The sequence below is a fragment of the Pelophylax lessonae genome (genome assembly GCF_965119305.1).
Source record: "Pelophylax lessonae genome assembly, chromosome: 1".
Taxonomy (NCBI): Eukaryota; Metazoa; Chordata; class Amphibia; order Anura; family Ranidae; genus Pelophylax; species Pelophylax lessonae.
In genome coordinates this window covers 211,912,096-211,932,824 of record NC_138768.1, presented here as the reverse complement: position 1 = coordinate 211,932,824, position 20,729 = coordinate 211,912,096, and the positions used below count along the sequence as shown (strand labels likewise).

At 42.1% G+C, this 20,729-nt stretch overlaps 1 protein-coding gene across 1 annotated transcript in view; it reads left to right on the top strand.

Moving 5' to 3' along the window:
- The window catches only part of KREMEN1 (kringle containing transmembrane protein 1), a 220,679-nt gene that overhangs the window by 161,736 nt on the left and 38,214 nt on the right, over positions 1-20,729 (top strand). The window contains exons 4-5 of the mRNA XM_082266021.1: positions 1,212-1,336; positions 11,741-11,894. Coding sequence (XP_082122147.1) covers positions 1,212-1,336; positions 11,741-11,894 — 279 coding nt within the window. The remainder of the gene's footprint in view (positions 1-1,211; positions 1,337-11,740; positions 11,895-20,729) is intronic.

The following is a 20,729-nucleotide window of genomic DNA, read 5'->3' as shown; positions in this document are numbered from 1 at the left end:
GGGTGTCCATCTACTTAGATATGGTTGGTAAACATGGCATTACTCTATGTGCTCACCCTCACAAGTGAAACTGTTACCTACCTGATCTGTGTTGGCCCACAGCTACCAATCAGATTCAGTAAACCAACATATTAGTTCCATGCTATAAGTAGTCCTTGGAACATACAGTTCATTTTATAAATGTAGTGTAGAGAGTCTCTGGAAATCCAGAGCAGAATGTAACCATCCTCAAAGAGCACAGGCTAATGCAGGTTACTTGAAAGGCAAAAAAGGAAAATGAAGCACATGATCTGGAGCAGTACAAAACTTAATTACAATAAAAGCAAAAAAAATTGTATTGTCTGTACAGGACAGATTAGTTGGGAAGGAACTGGCAGCAGAAGAGCTACAAGGAGGTGGTTGAAGTAAATTCATCTGCCATCTTTACTGCACCGCTGGCCCCAATATCAGTGCTCCCTCTCACTATGATGGTTGTATATAGAGTGCCTCATATCTAAGTAAAATGTGAGCACATTATAATTGGCTTACTTTTTTGTAATAAGGTTTTTTTACAGTGTCAGATTGCTGCACTTCCTTTTGTCTACCAGATAGATTCAAATCCCCAGGGATGAGGCAAAACGTGCTGGGGATGTGGCCTGGATGAAGCGAGCTGAAGCTGCTTTTACCTGCTAACCACTCAGGCCGGGCTCGGTATGCGGTGGCCGGACTAACTCTTCCTATTTCTGCAGCACTCAGATTCAACATTTTATTCTTCAGCTCTATTTTTCCAATGCAGGTCTGAGTCTGGTTGGTGGCTGTCTGTCAACATAGAATGTTCAAATTAGACAACTAGCTTTTTAGTGGCTGCTATCTGGATTCCAGCATATGACTAAATTATCTATTCTATACAATTCTTTTATCCCTATGGAGGCCACCATACACTGAAGCCTTTTAAAGAGCAAATGTTTATTCTATGTGTTCTGTGTCTCTTCCCCGAGCAGTTGTGTTGATTCCAAGCATATAATTTAGTTCCATCAGCTACAGTTATTCTAGGTGTAAAGTTATGCAACCACTATGGAATCTGTCTGCTCTGTAGGGTGAGGCTGTGGACTAACTGTGCTATAATTGTCCTGTGTTGATGTGTTCTTCTCTCTGAAAATCCCACAAGGGCTATATATACAATGTTCCAAGTTTTACTTTGTAAAAACTAAAGCTTTGTAATTATTTTTCAGTGCCTGGGAATCTGGGATGCTTCAAAGACCATGGAAATCCACCTCCTTTGACTGGCATGAGTGAGACATCCAATAAACAGACAATACAATCTTGTATTACCATGTGCCGGAGACAGAAATACAAGGTACAGCTTCCACCCTCATTTGAATTTATTTGCAATGTTTACAACATCTCCTTCCCTGAATGTTCTGGTATTTTAACTTTGTTTAACATACAGCTGATGTCAGATTATGTTAATATGATCTTGTGCAAACAAATTTGCCACAGGTGACTGACTGTATAAAATTTCTAGATACCTCACTAAATATATTCTTGCTGTTTTAAAATAACTATGTATAGCATATGGAAATATAATGTTGAATGCTCTTGGAGATTCACAAAATTAAAGAAATCTAAGATACCTTTTAATTGTGGGGATAAAAACTGGATACTAGAGGTAATTCAAGGGATTTTTTCTTTGCTGGGCGGGTCCTCCCCGGGCGGGTCCCCCCCTTCCACGCTTCCTCCAATAACTAGCAGCAGCAGTCGGCTGGGTGAAGTTCAACCATTCATGTGCAGCGAAACTTAGAGAAAACTAGCGTATCTTTTGCTATCCTAGCTTTTGCTAGTCTCAGGTTTAACTACAAGAAAATGTTGCAGGCAAACCCTGGAATTGCAAATCTAAATCCAGGTAAAACCAGATAGGAACAGAAGGAGACGCTGTGATAATAGATCCCAAACAGACACAAGGCTCCCAGTTAAACCCCAGTGTAAAGTGAATCTGTGCCTTGATAAAGCACACTTAAGGGGTAACTACACTTTACTGGGAAAAAAAACATTTTAAATTAAAAAAAAAGTTATATAGCATATATAATTATGACATAAGCCATATTGTAATTGAATGTTATTCAAAATTACCCTTCCAAGCATTAGGGCTGATCTGAGGTGTGAAGGTGCAGGAATTGGGACTGATCTAAGTTGTGAAGGTGCAGGAAATGGGACTGACCTGAGGTGTGATGGTGCAGGAATTAGGGTGATCTAAGGTATGAAGGTGCGGGAACTGGGACTAATCTAAGGTGTGAAGGTGCAGGAATTGGGACTGAGCTAAGGTGTGAAGGTGCAGGAATTGGGGTTGTTTTGAGGTGTGATGGTGTAGGAATTGGGGCTGATCCGAGGTGTAATGGTGCAGGAATTGTTTTGATCTGAAGTATGAGGGTACTGAAGTTGTTGTGATCTGAGGTCTGGAGGTTCAAGCATTGGGGCTGATCTTAGGTCTGGAGATGCAGGAATTGGGGCTTATCTGGGCATTGAAGGAACAGGAATTGGACCTGATCTGAGGCCTGGAGGTGCACTGATTGGGACTGATCTGAGGTCTGGAGGTGCAGGAATTGGGGCTTATCTGGGCATTGAAGGAACAGGAATTGGACCTGATCTGAAGCCTGGAGGTGCACTGATTGGGACTGATCTGAGGTCTGGAGGTGCAAGCACTGGGGCTGATCTGAGATGTAAAGGTGCAGGAATTGGGGTGATCTAAGGTGTTAAGGTGCAGGAATTGGGGCTAAGCTGAGTTGTGAAAGTGCAGGAATTTGGACTAACCTATGGTGTGAAGGTGCAGGAATTGTTGTTGTGTTAGTTTACTACATACAAGCTCAATATTCATTTCTTACCATTACTCAAGTATGTTAGTGAATTTACTTCATAAAAATTATTTTTCATGATTAAAAGTGTGAAGTTTACTTTTTTTTTTTATTTTATAACCGGCACTTTCGTTTTTTTTAAGATACATTTGTTTAAAATGCAATGGCCTTATGAAACAGCTTCTAGGGCATATCAGTCTGTAATTGCTTTGTACAGGTGTCCTAGCCGTGGCTGATCGCAAGCACCTGTGATTCCTGCACAGTTGTATGCCGATTCTTGTTGGTGTATGGCCATGTGAATGAGGCCTTAGCTCCCGTTAACATCGGCGCAATTTGATATGCAAGTTGACATGTCAAATAGCATGCCAAATCGCAGCCTATTGCCGGCACTGTCCCAATCAGTGTGACGGCGACTTTGCAAGGCCGCACCGATTTCCAAAGGTAGTCCCTGCACTACTTTTGGCGATTTCAGGGGGCAATTTCAATAGACATCTGTGCATGAACCCGCATAGATGTCTTTCAAATCAACCCCGAACTTGCACTGAAATGCACAATTTAAAACCTGCGTTCAGTGTGAACATTCCCCTAAAGTGTCTGTAAATGTAGTAAAGCATGCTTGTTTACTCACTGTGGAATGTAAGGGGTTAAACCTCTGCATTGTGTAAAAAGGCTGTGTAATCCTATCTCCTCTGATCCTAAATTGGGGTACACACTAGTAGAATATCTGCCGAAAATTCCCATCCAAGGTAAAATTGTACAATTTTTGGCTAGTGTGTACACAACTTTCAGCAGCCGATGCCGACATTTTCAACGAATAAAAAAAACGGGGAGACAAACACCAAAATTTTTATTGTCCGTCCCAGCACAACCAATTTTCATTTAATGTGTATGCAGTATGTCCGCGAAAAATCAGATACAAAGGACTGCGCATGATCTGAAGTTGCTGATGATCCGGAAGTCTAGGAACAAAGACTTCCGGATCATCAGCGATTTTCGTCAAGTGTGTACAGGCCTTTATTCCATTGTCCCCAATATATTGCCTAATAATACAGAGCCAGAGGACAGGCTGCAAATGCTCAGTTTGCTGTGTATTGCTAGAGAGTTGTTTTTCTTTTTTTGGGGGGGGGGAGGGAGGATGCATGTGATCAGCACAGGGCCAATCAGCTTAGTCCAGATAGAGGCTCAGGGGTCCTGCATCCTGATAGAACAGTCAGCGCAGAATGAAAACTCCTCCTACAAGATTTAACCAGACACTGATAGAAGTCACAAGACTGCTTTAAACTGCTAATGAGAAAAGGTATTTAGCCATTTATATGAACTAAAATAATTGCATTTCCATGTTCTGGGTACTGTGATGGACCAGATATAGTAAATGCAGGGTCCTGGGTGTAGTAACATTTTAATGGTAAGGGGCCCTTTGAAGAAATGCAGTGTAATACAGACACTCTGATTCTACCTGAAGCTAGTAAAGAGGCAGGTGTAAAGATGACTGACAGGGTTTTATTGTACCTGTGTAAATCAGCTGCACAGAGGGAGTGGCTTCCTTACCAGGACATTTCAATTTACACCACTCAGACCGGTCATATTTCATACTCATGTGCTTCGGTGAATGTTTAAAGTGATTTTTTACCAAGGGCATAAAGAAGCTGTCACAAGAAATGATAGATGATATTCTAATTTCTAAGGTATTTCTATTTTAGTTAAAGATCAGGATTGCCATCATATTTGTAAAAAATTGTTTTGATCTTTGAAAAAGCATCTTTAAAACCTGTTGTGTATTCATTAAGAACCACTGCATTTACTTTCATGCAGAACTAGCATACTGTATGTACCAGAATCTGATTTAATACCAGTCTTCTATAACCCTCTACAGCGGGAGAGAGAGGGAACAACAACCCACGAATAATTTGTTGACAGCTGATCAATTATGGACAAGTTTTACAAATGTTTTAACATGGCAATATTTCATGTATGATCATATTACGAATGATCATATTTTTAATTTATTTGTTATTTTTAGCAACTTTGTAATATTCGGTATTAGTTAATGTAATACTTATGTAACTCTTGGGCCCCTTTCCCCTTCTGAAAGGGTCAGACTTTCAGTTTTTCAGACGGACTTGATCGGATGGTCCATTCACCCCTATGGACTGACACAAGTCCGTTTACACCTGCCTACCCCTGATCCGGTCTGCTAAAAACAAACAGAAGGGAAACAATTCTCCTCCATGTAGGTGGATCAAATTGGATCAGAATAGGTGGATCATAGAGCTGAGCGGGCTCTGTCCATGTCCGCTCTGCATAAACTAAAGCCTCGTACACACGCAACGATTGTTGGCCGACCGATCGGCCGTCTTTTGTCCAGTGTTGTTGTGTTGGTTGAAATGTGCTCTAGACTGCAGACAAATTTTCTCGGCCAACAAAAACCAACTTCAGAAGTGATGTCATGTGCTGGTTTACTTTCCGTGTGTTTTTTCTTCTCTGAGCATGCCCAGTCTTGCTCATCTGATTTTTGTCTGCCGAAATCTGTACTGACTGACCAACAATCGGCCGTTCTGTTGACGGCCAAGAAAAATTTTATAGCATGCACACCAGATTTTGTTCGCAGTCGGTTGTCAGAAGCATCATACTAACAAGCCAACAATCGGCCGATCGGACGTTGGCCGAATATTCACGGCCAACAATCGTTGCGTGTGTACGAGGCTTAAGGGGACACGAACCTATCATCTGTTCAGATCAGCAGACAGATCCCCTGTTCATCGAAAATGGAAGACGCTTGTGTGAAAAGGGCTTTAATCAGCAGCAGGTCTTTGCTGGTTCCCTTTACACTGAAGATTGCTGAATGACATACACAGATAAAGGAGACAACCATCAAATATATCTTTAAGTTCAAAAACTTACAGTTGCCTATAGACAACATTTTCACAATCCAGCCTTTTTGTCCAAATCTTGCAAGCATCCAAAGTCTGTGGAGCAGTGCCTGACAGCCACAAATACATGAACAAAATGATTGAAGAGGTGAGAACAAATTGTTCTATCACAATTGTTTTCTCGGGCTCCATCCTCCCCTTTTGCTTTTCCACTTTTTCTGCCGAATTGAGAGAAACTGTCCTAGAAGCATAGGTGTGCGCAGCCTATTGCATTAGGGTGTGCACCCCAAAGTTTAAATACACATGCATGTGTTTGCCTACATGTATATGGCCCCGGTACATTACTCTCCCTGCTGGCAAAGTGAAATAGAAGTGTGTGGCACTTCTCTTATGACAGAGCAGGTCCGAGGGAGATCTTTCCCATCTCCTCACTGGCAAACAGAGCGATAATGCTAATGTGCCCTAGGTGATTAGGGTGTGCCCAGGCACACCCAGCACACCCTGTGCGCACGCCTATGCCTAGTCATCATGAGATGGTTGGATTGTGCAAGCATGTCCAAATGGTCTCTAATATCTTGCCAGCTTATACAGTATAGTATAAGTGGAATGAGATTAAACCACCTGTCAGATTTTTATCGCTGTCTGTGTGCCCATTGAGAGATTCACCCATTCTGTTTGTTCTGTTTGCCATTAATACCAAAGTGAGAGTGAAAGGAATCATGCATGTTGGGTTGTTGCCCAAACAGGTGAAGCAGGGGACCTTCCATTGGGGATAAAGTTCTAATGACTGTGATGATAACCAGGCATTCCTTCACTTCGGAGAGATTTCCTCTGGTTTTTTTGTTTTTGCTATGGGATAGGAAGTGAAAGGAAATCTCTCCAATGGGACACAGAGGGCAGAAATAATGACATAGGTTATAACCCTCCCTTACTCTACCCAAAATTGAAAAAAAAGTTTTGCTTTTATTTCCACTTTAAGTATTTTCACTCATGTGGATATCCTAATTAACCACTTGCCGACCACCGCACGACTATTTACGTCGGCAGTCAGCCCCTCACAGGCAAAGCGACGTAGTACTACGTCACTAGCCTGTGAGGCTCTAGGGGGCTCGTTCACGCCCCCCCGTGCGCGTGTGAGCGGCGGACCCAATGACCGCCGGTCACTCGCGATCGTCGGTTACAGAGGGAGAAAGGCAGGCGGCTAATGTAAACAAAGCTGCCTGTCATTCTCCCCTGTGTAACAGCAGAGATCATACGGTCCTGCTATGCAGGATCGTATTTCTCTGCAGTTACACACACAGCCACATCCAATCACAGTTAGAAGCACGCCCCTAGGGACACACTTAACCTCTCTTTCTCAAATAAAGTTAACCCCTTCCCTGCCAGTGTCATTTTTACAGTAACCGTGCATATGTATAGCACTGATTACTGTTGAAATGTCACTGGTACCCCACAAGTGTCAAAAATGTAGGTCAAGGGTCCGATCTGTCCGCCGCAATGTCGCAGTCCCGCAAAAAAATCGCAGATCGCCGCCATTACTTGTTAAAAAAAAACAACAAAAATGACAAAAATCTTTCCCTTAGTTAGTAAACGCAATAACTTTTGCGCAAACCAATCAAAATACGCTTTTTGTGATTTTTTTTCCCCAAACATATGTAGCAGAAAACAAATTGGCCTAAAATGTTAAAAAATTTTGATTGTTACATTTTTTTTGGGGGGAATTTCGTATAAAAAAATGTGAAAAATATTGTTATTTTTGCAAAATTGTCGCTATTTTTTTGTTTATAGCGCATGATCAAAAAATCGCACAGGTGATCAAATACCACCAAAAGAAAGCTCTTTTTTGTGGGAAAAAAAGGACGTCAATTTCATTTGGGTACAGCGTCGCACGACCGCTCAATTGTCCATTAAAGTCGTGCAGTGCCAAATCGCAAAATAGGCCCTGGTCAGGGGTAAAATCTTCCGGGGCTTAAGTGGTTAACATGAATTTTTATAGACAGACTGTGTCTGTGTCATAAAAAGACATCAACTCCAGAGAAAGTCTGGAAGGTTGCCTTTCCTGAAGGTACTGAAAGTACTGTTTTCTGTGTATGTATTGTTATTGTGGCTGAAGTTACATTTGTACCATTCACCATCCATCCTCTAAAGCAAGACACTGTGCTATGAATGAAGCGATTTATGGGAGGCCCGCAGATCTTCTTTCATAGCTCTTGTTATCCAGTCACAGATGAAGGGGCAGAAATAACAAAAATGGATGGGCTATAGTTTCAAAGGCTGAATTCTACCGTAGAATGAGTTGGTTAGCAAATCAAGATTGATATTTGTTGAAAGTAGAGTCCTCCATTTCTAAGGAGCTGCAGCTGTACTGCCTGTGTAATATGGGTATACCTGCTGGCATTGTGCTATGAAAAGCAGATTCCATCCCCTGCAGGGCTGTGATGCCAATAACCTGGCTCACCTACCTATGTCATGCTTCTATGTAGGTGAATTAGGTTAAACCTAGGGGGGTTTTGTTGAATATGTTGACTTCCATAGTTGTCTTCAAAAGATCTTTCATTTTTAAGATGCCATGGATATTTCCATCAACATTTCAGGCCAAGGGCAAAGCTATACCCAAAGCTGACTGCCATGTGTGCCATGTGACTGTCATGGGCCCAGACAACTTTATATACTTTTCTCTACAGAGGGACAAAGCCATTTTTGTTTAGGCATGATCCATAATTGGACTGAGATGCTGGCTCAGAGATGACACTAACACGTAAATCTTGGTATGTATGCAGTTCACATATGTCTCACACTTATCAGCCCCTGCCAATGCCTCTTACCTTAAAGATATATTAAAGTCTCTTTTTTTGGTTTAAAAATAACAAGCCTGTTATATTTACCTGCTCTGTGTAATGGTTTTGCAGAGAGCTGCCCAGATCCTCCTCTTTTTAGGTCCCTTAATTGCGCTCCTGGCTCCTCCCTCCTGCCTAATGCCTCCACAGCAAGCAGATTGCTATGGGGGCACCCGAGCTGAGCTGTTGCTCTGTGTGTCCATTCAGACACGGAGCCCCGGCCTGGCCCGCACCCTCTCTCTCCTCATCGGCTAGCTGACTTTGATTGACAGCAGCGGGAGCCAATAGCGCCTGCTGCTATCTCAGCCAATGAGGAGGGAGAGCCCCAGACAGCCCAGCCTCTTGTGCAACATCGCTGGATTAAGAGCGGGCTCAGGTAAGTATTGGTGGGGGGGCTGGGAAGGCTGCTGCACACAGAAGGTTTTTTTTTTATCTCAATGCATAGAATGTTCACTGACAACTGATCACATCACTTTAGCCTAGGCAAAGTTACTAGGCTAAAGTTGCAGCTTTTTTTTTTTTCAATTACATTAGTGCTGTATATTGTAACATGTCAGGAGTCTGTTCATGCAGACTTGTAAAATTACTTACCTGGCAGTGCTGTCTGGCAGGGAAAAGTACAGAATTGTCCGAGAATTAAGTTGGTGTGGCATTGGGGAGATTAAACTCAAGCTTATGGTGCATTTACAATGAGTTGCGCCAGTCACAAATTGTATTTTTAAGGCCTGGCAGCCCACTTTTATTTAATAAACAGAAAGTTCACATACGCAGGGGTTTCTTCCATACAAAATCCAAACAATGAAAATGCCGAACCACCTGGCTCGCTTGTTGTCAGCACCGCTCATTCTCTTACCAGTTCCTCTGACTGTGTTGTCCAGCTTTCCTGGTTCACTTTGGCTCTCTTAACCTTTAGTCACAGTGTCCACTTCTGGCCTTTGGATTGGGATTCTCCTAGCACCCTCATAGGAGCCACCCTGACTCCAGCAACAATACCTCTTGTCTCCTGGCTGCTAGCTGGGGCACCTCTGACCCCTTGGTGAGACCCTCTGTCTCTTGGCTTCTGGCTAGGGCCCTCTGACCCATGGGTGAGACCCTCTGTCTCTTGGCTTCTGGCTTGGCCCCTCTGACCCCTGGGTGAGACCCTCTGTCTCTTGGCTTCTGGCTTGGCCCCTCTGACCCCTGGGTGAGACCCTCTGTCTCTTGGCTTCTGGCTTGGCCCCTCTGACCCCTGGGTGAGACCCTCTGTCTCCTGGCTTCTGGCTGGGGCACTTTTGACCCCTGGCTAAGACCCTCTGTCTTTTAGCTTCTGGCTGGGGCTCTCTGACCCCTGGGTGAGATCCGCTGTCTCTTGCTTTCTGGCTTGGATCATCTGACCCCTGGGTGAGACCCTCTTTTTCCTGGCTCCTGACTGGGGCACCTCTGACCCCTGGGTGAGACCTTCGGTCCTCCACACTGGGAGCGGTCTCCAGCTGGGATCTCTGAGCTATCCTCAGTCCTGAGTACATAATGACCCAGTACACCTATGTAGCTGGACTGAGAGTTCAGATGCACTACCCTGCTGGGGACTGTGAGTATATTTTTGCATATTTCCAGGCATTCCTATTGAATCTGATGGCCATGTCTCCTCATCCCCCTGTTAAGTTATGTACCTACACACTCCCTATTGAACTTTGCTAAAACTCACAGTCACCATGTAAAAAGGTGTGTCTATGGGTCTTTCCGGTTGGATGTTTCCTTTGGAGTGCGCTGAAAATACAGGAAGGTTCTTCACTTAGTACACGATGCAAACAGAATAAAAAATTATTTAACCGACTAAGTGGTTGGATGGCAGCCCAGACCCTTAACATCCTGTCGTAGATATTTAAACTGTATGGGTAAACAGTAAAATATCTAAATTGTATTTAATAATGCCTCTATTGAAAAACAGCAGTTATGTCATAAGAATGCATTGCATTTACATGTATGAACTTTTGGAGTGATTAGCAGATAGAATGAACACAAAATTAGTTTTGCTAAAGTTCACTAACATCTGTTCATCCCCTCAATCAATTACCAATTATGCCTTATTTAATGATACTATACACAAAGCAGTGATGTGCAGCAGCAGTAGATAGGTTAGAGGTATAATACCAAAGTAGACAACCTACTTTGGATAAACTGATACATATACTTACATTCTTATTATATCATTGAAAAAAAAAATGTAATGTTGACAAAAGCTAATGTTTGACCTCCCTATGCCTCCTATAGTTTGTGAAGAATCAATGGGTAGATTCTAGGGGGATTCTAGGGAGACCCAAGTGTCGAGTACATAAAACTGAAACTGTTTATAAATGTGTTTGTGAATGTATGCTTGAACAATATGAGTCTCCATTCACACTACCGCGACTTGTCAGGCGACTTGTCAGCCTGACAAGTCGCGGTCCGTCGCGGTCCATGCAGTGCTACAGGACCCGTTCTAATAGGAGCAACACAAGTCGCTCCGACTTAGAAAAAGGGTCCTGTACTACTTCGGGGCGTCCTCGGAACGACTTACATAGACATTCATTATATGAAGTCTGTGCAAGTCGCACCGAAGTCGCGGTGCACGCGACTTGTGAAGTCGCCCCTGAAGTCGTGCCGCTTCATTGTGAATGCGGTCTTAAAGGTGGCTCACAATGTGGGCTTATAGAGTCTGATGGTAGACCGATGGTAGGTAAGAAGTTTTATAATTATCCGTACTTTACGTATTTACTTTTCAGTTGACTGTATGAGCCTTAATAGGTATGACATGCAAGGTATATGTCTGCCTAAATGGTATTACAAAAAGCACTTTAGCTTTTTCTTTTGGTATCCATTTTTCAGATCAGTTATTTCATTTTTAATGTATTATTATAACTTGCATAACATATAGATAGATCGATAGATCGATAGATAGATAGATAGATAGATAGATAGATAGATAGATAGATAGATAGATAGATAGATAGATAGATAGATAGATAGATAGATAGATAGATAGATAGATAGATAGATAGATAGATAGATAGATAGATACAACTTTATTGTCATTGCATAGGATTGCATACGATGTAGTATGTACATGTATAGTACAGAGGTTACATACAGTCTTTTGTTTGTGTTTGTTTGTAATGATTAGCGGTGTAATGTTGAGTTCAGTAATATGTAAAGCCATGAGTGACTATATTTTTTTTATCACTTCTAGTTTGCGGGATTGGAGTCGGGGTTTGCGTGCTTTTGTGGAAATAATGCAGACTACAGAAAACATGGAGAAACACCAAGCACCGATTGTAACAGTGTCTGTTTTGGAGATCACACACAATCATGCGGAGGAGATGGGCGAATTATCCTGTTTGATTGTAAGCCCTGGTTGTATTTTTTTTTTCTTTTTCTTAGATGCATAGTCATATATGGCTGAAATATAAGGTGGAACTTGTGACTGTATAATAATGCGCATGGTTTTAGAATAGGGGGTCCAACAAGCTCAATAGGTGTTATTGTCAGGTCTCCATAAACCTTTGGCAATATAGTGTATCTCCTTTAGTACAGGTGTCATTAAAACTTGAAGATAATACTGTCACCAGCCCAGAAATATAATAGGATTATAAATGCATTCAACGTATTTAATGCATTTTATTTATCTAAAAAAGCTTCCCTTGTGTAGTCATCAAAAAGCCCGGAGATTGCTGCTGGGTGCTGCCAAGTTGGATGTGGTTTTAGCAGCCCTAGCACAGAGCTGTCACTCAAGTGACACTCTAAATTATGCCCCTTCCTAGGGGCAGTGGTGTGACTCAAAATGGATGAGCTCCACTGTAATCTTTTGGCCAGGTCTACCTCCGGTACTGAGCCTTGCCTCTGTATTCCCAATCACTGTGCCTCAAAAGCACTCAGCATTAAAGTGTTACTAAACTCAGGACCCTGCATTCACTATATCTGGTCTCCTACAGTACACAGAAAATGTAAATACAATTATTTTAGTTAATATAAACTGCTAAATACCCTTTCTCATCAGCAGTTAGAGCAGTCTTGTGACTTCTGTGATTGTCTAGTTAAAGCTTGTAGGAGGAATTTTTCATTTTGCACTGACTGTCCTATAAGGATTCAGGACCCCTGACCCTCTATCTAGACAATGCTGATTGGCCCTGTGCTGATCACATTCACTATTTCAAGAAAAAAAAGCTCTGTAGCAATACACACTAAACTGAGCATGTGCAGCCTGTCCCTTGGCTTTGTATTATCAGGTAATATATTGAGGACAGTGGAAGGAGGAGAGAATCAGAGGAAACAGGATCAAACAGCGTTTTTACACAATGCAGAGAGTTAACCCCTTAGGTTCCGCAGTGAGTATAACAAGCATATTTTAATGAATATACAGTGCATTGCGAAAGTATTCGGCCCCCTTGGACTTTTTGACCTTTTGCCACATTTCAGGCTTCAAACATAAAGATATAAAACTGTAATTTTTTTGTGAAGAATCAACAACAAGTGGGACACAATCATGAAGTGGAACGAAATTTATTGGATATTTCAAACTTTTTAACAAATAAAAAACTGAAAAATTGGGCGTGCAAAATTATTCAGCCCCCTTAAGTTAATACTTTGTAGCGCCACCTTTTGCTGCCATTACAGCTGTAAGTCGCTTGGGGTATGTCTCTATCAGTTTTGCACATCGAGAGACTGAAATTTTTGCCCATTCCTCCTTGCAAAACTGCTCGAGCTCAGTGAGGTTGGATGGAGAGTGTTTGTGAACAGCAGTTTTCAGTTCTTTCCACAGATTCTCGATTTGATTCAGGTCTGGACTTTGACTGGGCCATTCTAACACCTGGATATGTTTATTTGTGAACCATTCCATTGTAGATTTTGCTTTATGTTTTGGTTCATTGTCTTGTTGGAAGACAAATCTCCGTCCCAGTCTCAGGTCTTTTGCAGACTCCATCAGGTTTTCTTCCAGAATGGTCCTGTATTTGGCTCCATCCATCTTCCCATCAATTTTAACCATCTTGCCTGTCCCTGCTGAAGAAAAGCAGGCCCAAACCATGATGCTGCCACCACCATGTTTGACAGTGGGGATGGTGTGTTCAGGGTGATGAGCTGTGTTGCTTTTACGCCAAACATAACGTTTTGCATTGTAGCCAAAAAGTTTGATTTTGGTTTCATCTGACCAGAGCACCTTCTTCCACATGTTTGGTGTGTCTCCCAGGTGGCTTGTAGCAAACTTTAAACAACACTTTTTATGGATATCTTTAAGAAATGGCTTTCTTCTTGCCACTCTTCCATAAAGGCCAGATTTGTGCAGTATACGACTGATTGTTGTCCTATGGACAGTCTCCCACCTCAGCTGTAGATCTCTGCAGTTCATCCAGAGTGATCATGGGCCTCTTGGCTGCATCTCTGATCAGTCTTCTCCTTGTATGAGCTGAATGTTTAGAGGGACGGCCAGGTCTTCGTAGATTTGCAGTGGTCTGATACTCCTTCCATTTCAATATTATCGCTTGCACAGTGCTCCTTGGGATGTTTAAAGCTTGGGAAATCTTTTTGTATCCAAATCCGGCTTTAAACTTCTCCACAACAGTATCTCGGACCTCCTGGTGTGTTCCTTGTTCTTCATGATGCTCTCTGCGCTTTAAACGGACCTCTGAGACTATCACAGTGCAGGTGCATTTATACGGAGACTTGATTACACACAGGTGGATTCTATTTATCATCATTAGTCATTTAGGTCAACATTGGATCATTCAGAGATCCTCACTGAACTTCTGGAGAGAGTTTGCTGCACTGAAAGTAAAGGGGCTGAATAATTTTGCACACCCAATTTTTAAGTTTTTTATTTGTTAACAAAGTTTGAAATATCCAATAAATTTCGTTCCACTTCATGATTGTGTCGTACTTGTTGTTGATTCTTCACAAAAAATTACTGTTTTATATCTATGTTTGAAGCCTGAAATGTGGCAAAAGGTTGCAAAGTTCAAGGAGGCCCAATACTTTTGCAAGGCACTGTGCAGACTGATTTGACTGTTTTGGGTTTAATAACACTTAATGGAGAGCATGCTTGGCCAAAATTTGCTGTAATTTAAGAATCCTGTTCCTTATATGCTACAGATTACAGTGCTTCATATATGCCCACCCAGATTTTCCAACACAGGTCGTATGACCAAATTCAGGAGACACATGTGGCAGCTTTAGTTTGCTGGTCATTAGCAGCTTCCCTGTGTAGCTCTGCCTGGGAGGTCTAATTATTTGTTTCCACCTAGAGCATTGCTGCAATGCCACAACCAGTGGGGAAGGAGGCACAACCTGGGAGGTCTGGGGACAGCCTGATATGAATCTTTACCCTAAATAGAAGCCAATCAGCAGGATCTCCATTTTGTGATTAGTGTCAAGGCTGGATCACCAAGCTTCTTTTGTATATTATATGCTTTGAACTAACGTTATGCCTTGAACAGATGGTGAAATGATCACTTTAGGAGATGATACAATACAATATAAACCATATTAAAGTGTATAAATATACTTCAAAGTTCTTATCACATTCATTCCCGCAATGTTTATTTTTATTTTACTAAACACGTTCTTGCTTCATCTTGGTTTAGCATATTTTAACAGTCATTCTAAACATTGACTCGGTTGTATATTTATATTCAGTAGAAGTGTTTCAGAAATGTACATGAAGTGTGAGCAGATTAGAACATACTTACTTCCGTGTCTCCCTCAGTTTACCTTCTCATGAGTGTCTGTGAATATGTACTTGTTCTGCGGTGGAAGGGAGATGGTTTGTAGCAGAAGGCTTCAAGGCTGGAAGGTTCTCAAAGCATAGATAAACCCAAGAACAAACCTAAATACTGTATATACTTGAGCTCTGCAGTTGGAAAGGAAATAAGTAGGAACACGGTTCCTCTATGGTTTCCTGGATCACTGGGGATGCAATCTGGTTGGATGATGTTGACCCATGTGACTCTGGCAGATATCTTGGGTCAACAGCTATATAAGGCCCTGGCCCCTAGGTTTGGCATGTTTGTGCGAGTGGGTAGTACAGGGAAAGGTACCCTGTCTGTTAGGGACAGTTCTAGTGGTAGGGAAAGGTTCCTAATGAGAGGGAAAACATAGGGTCGCAACCTTCTGGATATCTTCCTGGTTGGGAGGGAATGACTAGGCTGCATTCTGTCCCTCTCTACAAATTCTGTCATTCTGGCTGGAACCAGCTGTGTTCACATTGCTGTAACCGTGAATGCACCTGGCTTGGCAGTCTTAGAACCGTGATTGTTGTGAACTGTTGCTGCACTGATTTAATACAAGTTTATCAAGGTACCTGACTGTGTGAATTATTGTGGCAATGCCCCTCTGCACCTAACCTATATACTAATCCCTCCCATGTAGTAGAGATGAAGAGAGAAACATATACTTGAAGGCTAGCTTCGGTGACAACCTCTCTCTCCATAGATACAGTGGAGTAAGTGAGCGTAAAGGAAGCATGATTGTAGAGCTGTCTATGACACAGTGAGCGCCCTCTCAGCACTGATACCTTGGTTGCACATGGACGCATATGCGCAACATGTGAGTAGTAAAGTGGTTGTAAACCCCCACATATACCCAGTGAAGTGACTTGCCTTGGTTGAGTAACCAAATCCTCCTACATAAGTTGTACCTGTTTATCTGAAGTCTTCTCTTCTCTACATCCATTCAAAGTCCAGAAAATTTATAAAGCTTTTCTGAGCTGTTAGAAAACAGGAGGTGGAGAGCTGAAATTACACACTGCAGATCTCATTGAGGAGAGCACTAAAAGCTGATTGGAGGAAAGAGATACCCTCTTCTCACACAGCACACAGGAACAGAGCTGAGGCTGTCAATCACAGACTGCGTGTTGGAGATCCCTCTCCTGTCACTTTTATTTTCTTGATGTCAGGAAAACTTGTCAGAAGTGACTCATGCAGATAACAGAGGAATTGAAGAAAAAGGACACTTAGTGCTCTGGATTGAGACAAGTACACACGATAGAGGGGATATGCTGTGTTTTATATTTCATGTCTGACGTTTACAACCACTTAAGCCCTGGAAGATTTTACCCCCTTCCTGACCAGGGCCTATTTTGCGATTCGGCACTGAGTGACTTTAACGGACAATTGCGCGGTCGTGCGATGCTGTACCCAAATGAAATTGATGTCCTTTTTTCCCACAAACAGAGCTTTCTTTTGGTATTTGATCACCTGTGCGATTTTTACTTTTTGCGCTATAAACAAAAAAAGAGCGTACATTTTGAAAAAATAACAATATTTTTCACATTTTTTTATATGAAATTCCCCAAAAAAATGTAAAAATCAAATTTTTTAACATTTTTGGCCAATTTGTTTTCTGCTACATATGTTTGTTAAAAAAAAGCGCAATAAGCGTATTTTGACTGGTTTGCGCAAAAGTTATTGCGTTTACTAACTAACGGAAAGATTTCTGTCATTTTTGGTGGTTATTTTTTAACGAGTAATGACGGCGATCTGCGATTTTTTTTTTGCGGAACTGCGACATTGCGGCAGACAGATTGGACCCTTGACTGACATTTTTGACACTTTTGGGGTTACCAGTGACATTACTACAGTAATCAGTGCTATACATATGCACTGTTACTGTAAAAATGACACTGGCAGGGAAGGGGTTAACTTTATTAGAGAGCAAGGGGTTAAGTTTGTCCCTAGGGGCGTGCTTCTAACTGTAAAGGGGTGTGGCTAGTGGTGTAACAACAGAGACAAACGATCCTACATAGCAGGACCGTATGATCTCTGTTATTACACAGGGGAGAATGACAGACGGCTGTGTTTACATCAGCCGCCTGCCTTTCTCCCTCTCCACGGGGAGATCGCGGGTGACCGGCATGCATCGTGTCCGCTGGTCACGCGCGCGGACTGCTTAGGGAACGAGCCCCCTAGAGCCTCACAGGCAAGCGACTTAGTACTACGTCACTTTGCCTGTGAGGGGCTGACCGCCGCAGTAAATAGTCGTGCGGCGGTTGGCAAGCGGGGTAAAACACGCCGTCTTTGCTGCCGTGCTTATGTGTTATGTGAGCAGCATGTGGTTAAGGTAATTAGTACTTCTACAGAAAACAATATGAACTAATAATCAACAGTACTTTTCAGTATTTATATCATATTGATTCAAATCAATGCAGCATATCTGCAGACTAGTAACTCAGTTTAATGATACACTTTCAAACTGTGTCAGACATAACCAAATACATCAGTCTGATGTCATTTCCAGAAACAAATTATAAACATACTCCTTTATACAGTAAATAAATCAGTAGTGGAAAACTTTGGATTGCACAAATCAATGTCTGTTTTTTAATATTCTTCCACCTATAAGGTTTACTCTGATATGTACTTACCTGTCTAGACATGAAGTTTGAGTTCCTTGCCTCAAGCTCCAAGGAAGTGGCAAGAAGGCCCAGATACTCCCACTCTTCCTATTAGTATAAGACGTGGACGACAGATTAAATGATCATGTGTCCCTTAAGGCACTGCAGTTTAGAGTGCTGGGTAAATGAAAACTCTCCCTTTCAGTTTTTTTTTGTTAAGCCAATATACACTATGTTAGGGTAGCACGAGGTCAGTGTTGAACTGCAACTTCTTAGTGCATTGATGTATACAACCTCTAGACGTGTAATTGCTTCAAATGCTTTTGTAAACCTTATTACATAATCTATGACTACTGCCACTCCCATTACTTACCTACATTAGTGTACTGCAGACCATAAATTCTAGCACTACCTGTGTTATGTGACCTGAACCACTCTTTAATGCAGCCTTTTTCAACCGGGGTGCCTTGAGGTTTCTTCAGGGGTGCCTTGGCAAAAAGCCTAAAAATTTCCCAAAAATTTTATACAAGCAAGCGTGTGGATGAGACCTGCCTTTTAGTTACATAAAGCCACAGGTTTTCATTGTGCAACATTACAACCTTCTAGCTGCCAGCATCCTAACGACCAATGACATCATCAGTTGATATGGAGAATGTCAGTCACCTGCATCCTTGTAGCCCCCTTGCTTGCCCCTCTCCATCAGCATTGGGGTCACATACGCTGAGTGACGGAGAAAAGCTGAGGGAGAAGAGAAACAATGGAATACTAGTCAGTACCAGTTTGCATACTTGTTTAGATGTTGCTGCATTATGTAAAACTATTAGAATGATTTTTAGATTTTAAAATTGGGTGCCCCGAGACTGTCCATAATTTTTAAAGGGTGCCTCGAGATTGTCTAAAATTATTAAAGGCTGCCTTGAGATTGGGCATAATTTTTAAAGGGTGCCTTGACTGAATAAAAAATTGAGAAACACTGGTTTAGAGCATATGTCCTAAGACCCCGTTCACACTGGGGCGACCTGGTCGCCTGACAGGTCGCCGTAGGTCGCCTGCCATAGAGAAGCTGTGGACCCGTTCTAATAGGAGCGACACAAGTCGCTCCGACTTAAAAAAAGGGTCCGGAGCTTCTTTGGGGCGACCTGGAGCGACTTGCATTGACTTCAATGTTATGAAGTCCGTGCCGGCCGCTCCGAGGTCGCGGTGCGAGCTGCGCACCGTGACCTGTGAGGTCGCCCCGTGAAGTCGGATCGCCCCAGTGTGAACGGGGTCTCAATGACTGCCATCTCTCTGTGTTTACACAAACTAATCTTGAATGTAGAAAACAACTAAATGTTAGTTATGTGACTAGCCAGCCATTTGAAAAATTATAATTACATCTCTTTTCCACTCATTCATTTATTCTCAGTTGCTGAACAGCAGTTGCAACACAATTATAGGAAGCTTGTCACTAGATGTCTGAAATCACAAAATACTGCCTGTTCCACTCAGAAAGGCCTGCTTTTCTTCACAAATCAATGGGACATTCTTAGTCATCTTCCTTTTTGCTCACTGTAACTGAGCTTTCAGCCCATACAAAATTTCAAATTCAAAACAACATTGCAAAGTGCAGCAATAAAGGCGCATTAAGTTATCATAAAAGCAAATTAAGCATGTACATCTGTTATTGACATGGCCAGAGTCTACGTCACCACATCATCAAAAGAATGCCCTCTAAACTGCTTATGTAAAAGCCCTTTATGTAAGTCATCTGCTTGTGTCATGCTAGTGGTTCCCAACCTTTTTTGAAGTTATGACACACCATGATGCAACTAAATGTTTTGTATACACATAATCCATTATAAATGAAAAACATTGATGTTCATACGTCATATTGTTATTGCTAATAATATTTATAAGAAATTAAAAATGTAGAAATGCAGATTGTTGTTCCAAGCAGAATCCATTGCCTTAGAAGACTGGGAAGGAATTTTTTCACTGTAGGAACAAACTGGACCTTGCTGTAGAAGGGGTTTTTCATATTTCTACAGTACGGGACACGTAGTCTTAAGCCTAGTACACACGCAACGATTATCGACTGACCAATCGTTCGTCTTTTGTCCAGAGTTGTGTTTTGTTGGTTGGAATGTGCCTAGACTGCACACGAATTTTCTCGCCCGACAAAATTCTACTTCAGAAGTGATGTCATGCGTTGGTTTGCTTTCTTTGTGTTATTTCTTCTCTGAGCATGCCCAGACTTGCTCATTAGATTTTTCCCTGTTGAAATCTGTACTGACTGCACGAAAATCGGCCGTGTTTTGACGGCGGAGAAAAATTTTATAGCCTGCACACCAGATTTTTTTCGGCCGAAAAGTCGGAGTCGGTTGTCTTAAGCATTATAGTAACAAGCCGAAAATCGGCAGATCGGTCGTCGGACGAAAATTCCCTGCCGATTTTCGATGCGTGTGTACGAGGCTTTAGTCCTAATCATGGATTATTTGCCGCCATATTTAGGTGACTGCACAGTGGTAAAAAAGCGGCATGGACCTTAGGTGATTGATGCCTAATATCTACTGAGAGAAGTTTACCTCTTTTAAGTTATGTTTTTTTTTTCTCAAGACTCTTTTCTCAAGCTTCCTAGCTGCTCCGCAGCCATTGTGGCTCCCTCTCTAGAGTTTTCTGATTTTGTTGCCTCATCAGCTGAGCCTTAGGGGACTGTTTTCAGGCCCCCATCTAGAAGAAGATATGGGGCTGACCTGCAGAGTTTTTGTTAGGGTGGGGAAGCATCTGTTGGCCTTCCTAACTTTTACAGACAGTTGGGTCTAGAGTATAATTTCCAGGGACTACAAACTAGGATTTTGCCTCCTACTCACTTTATACT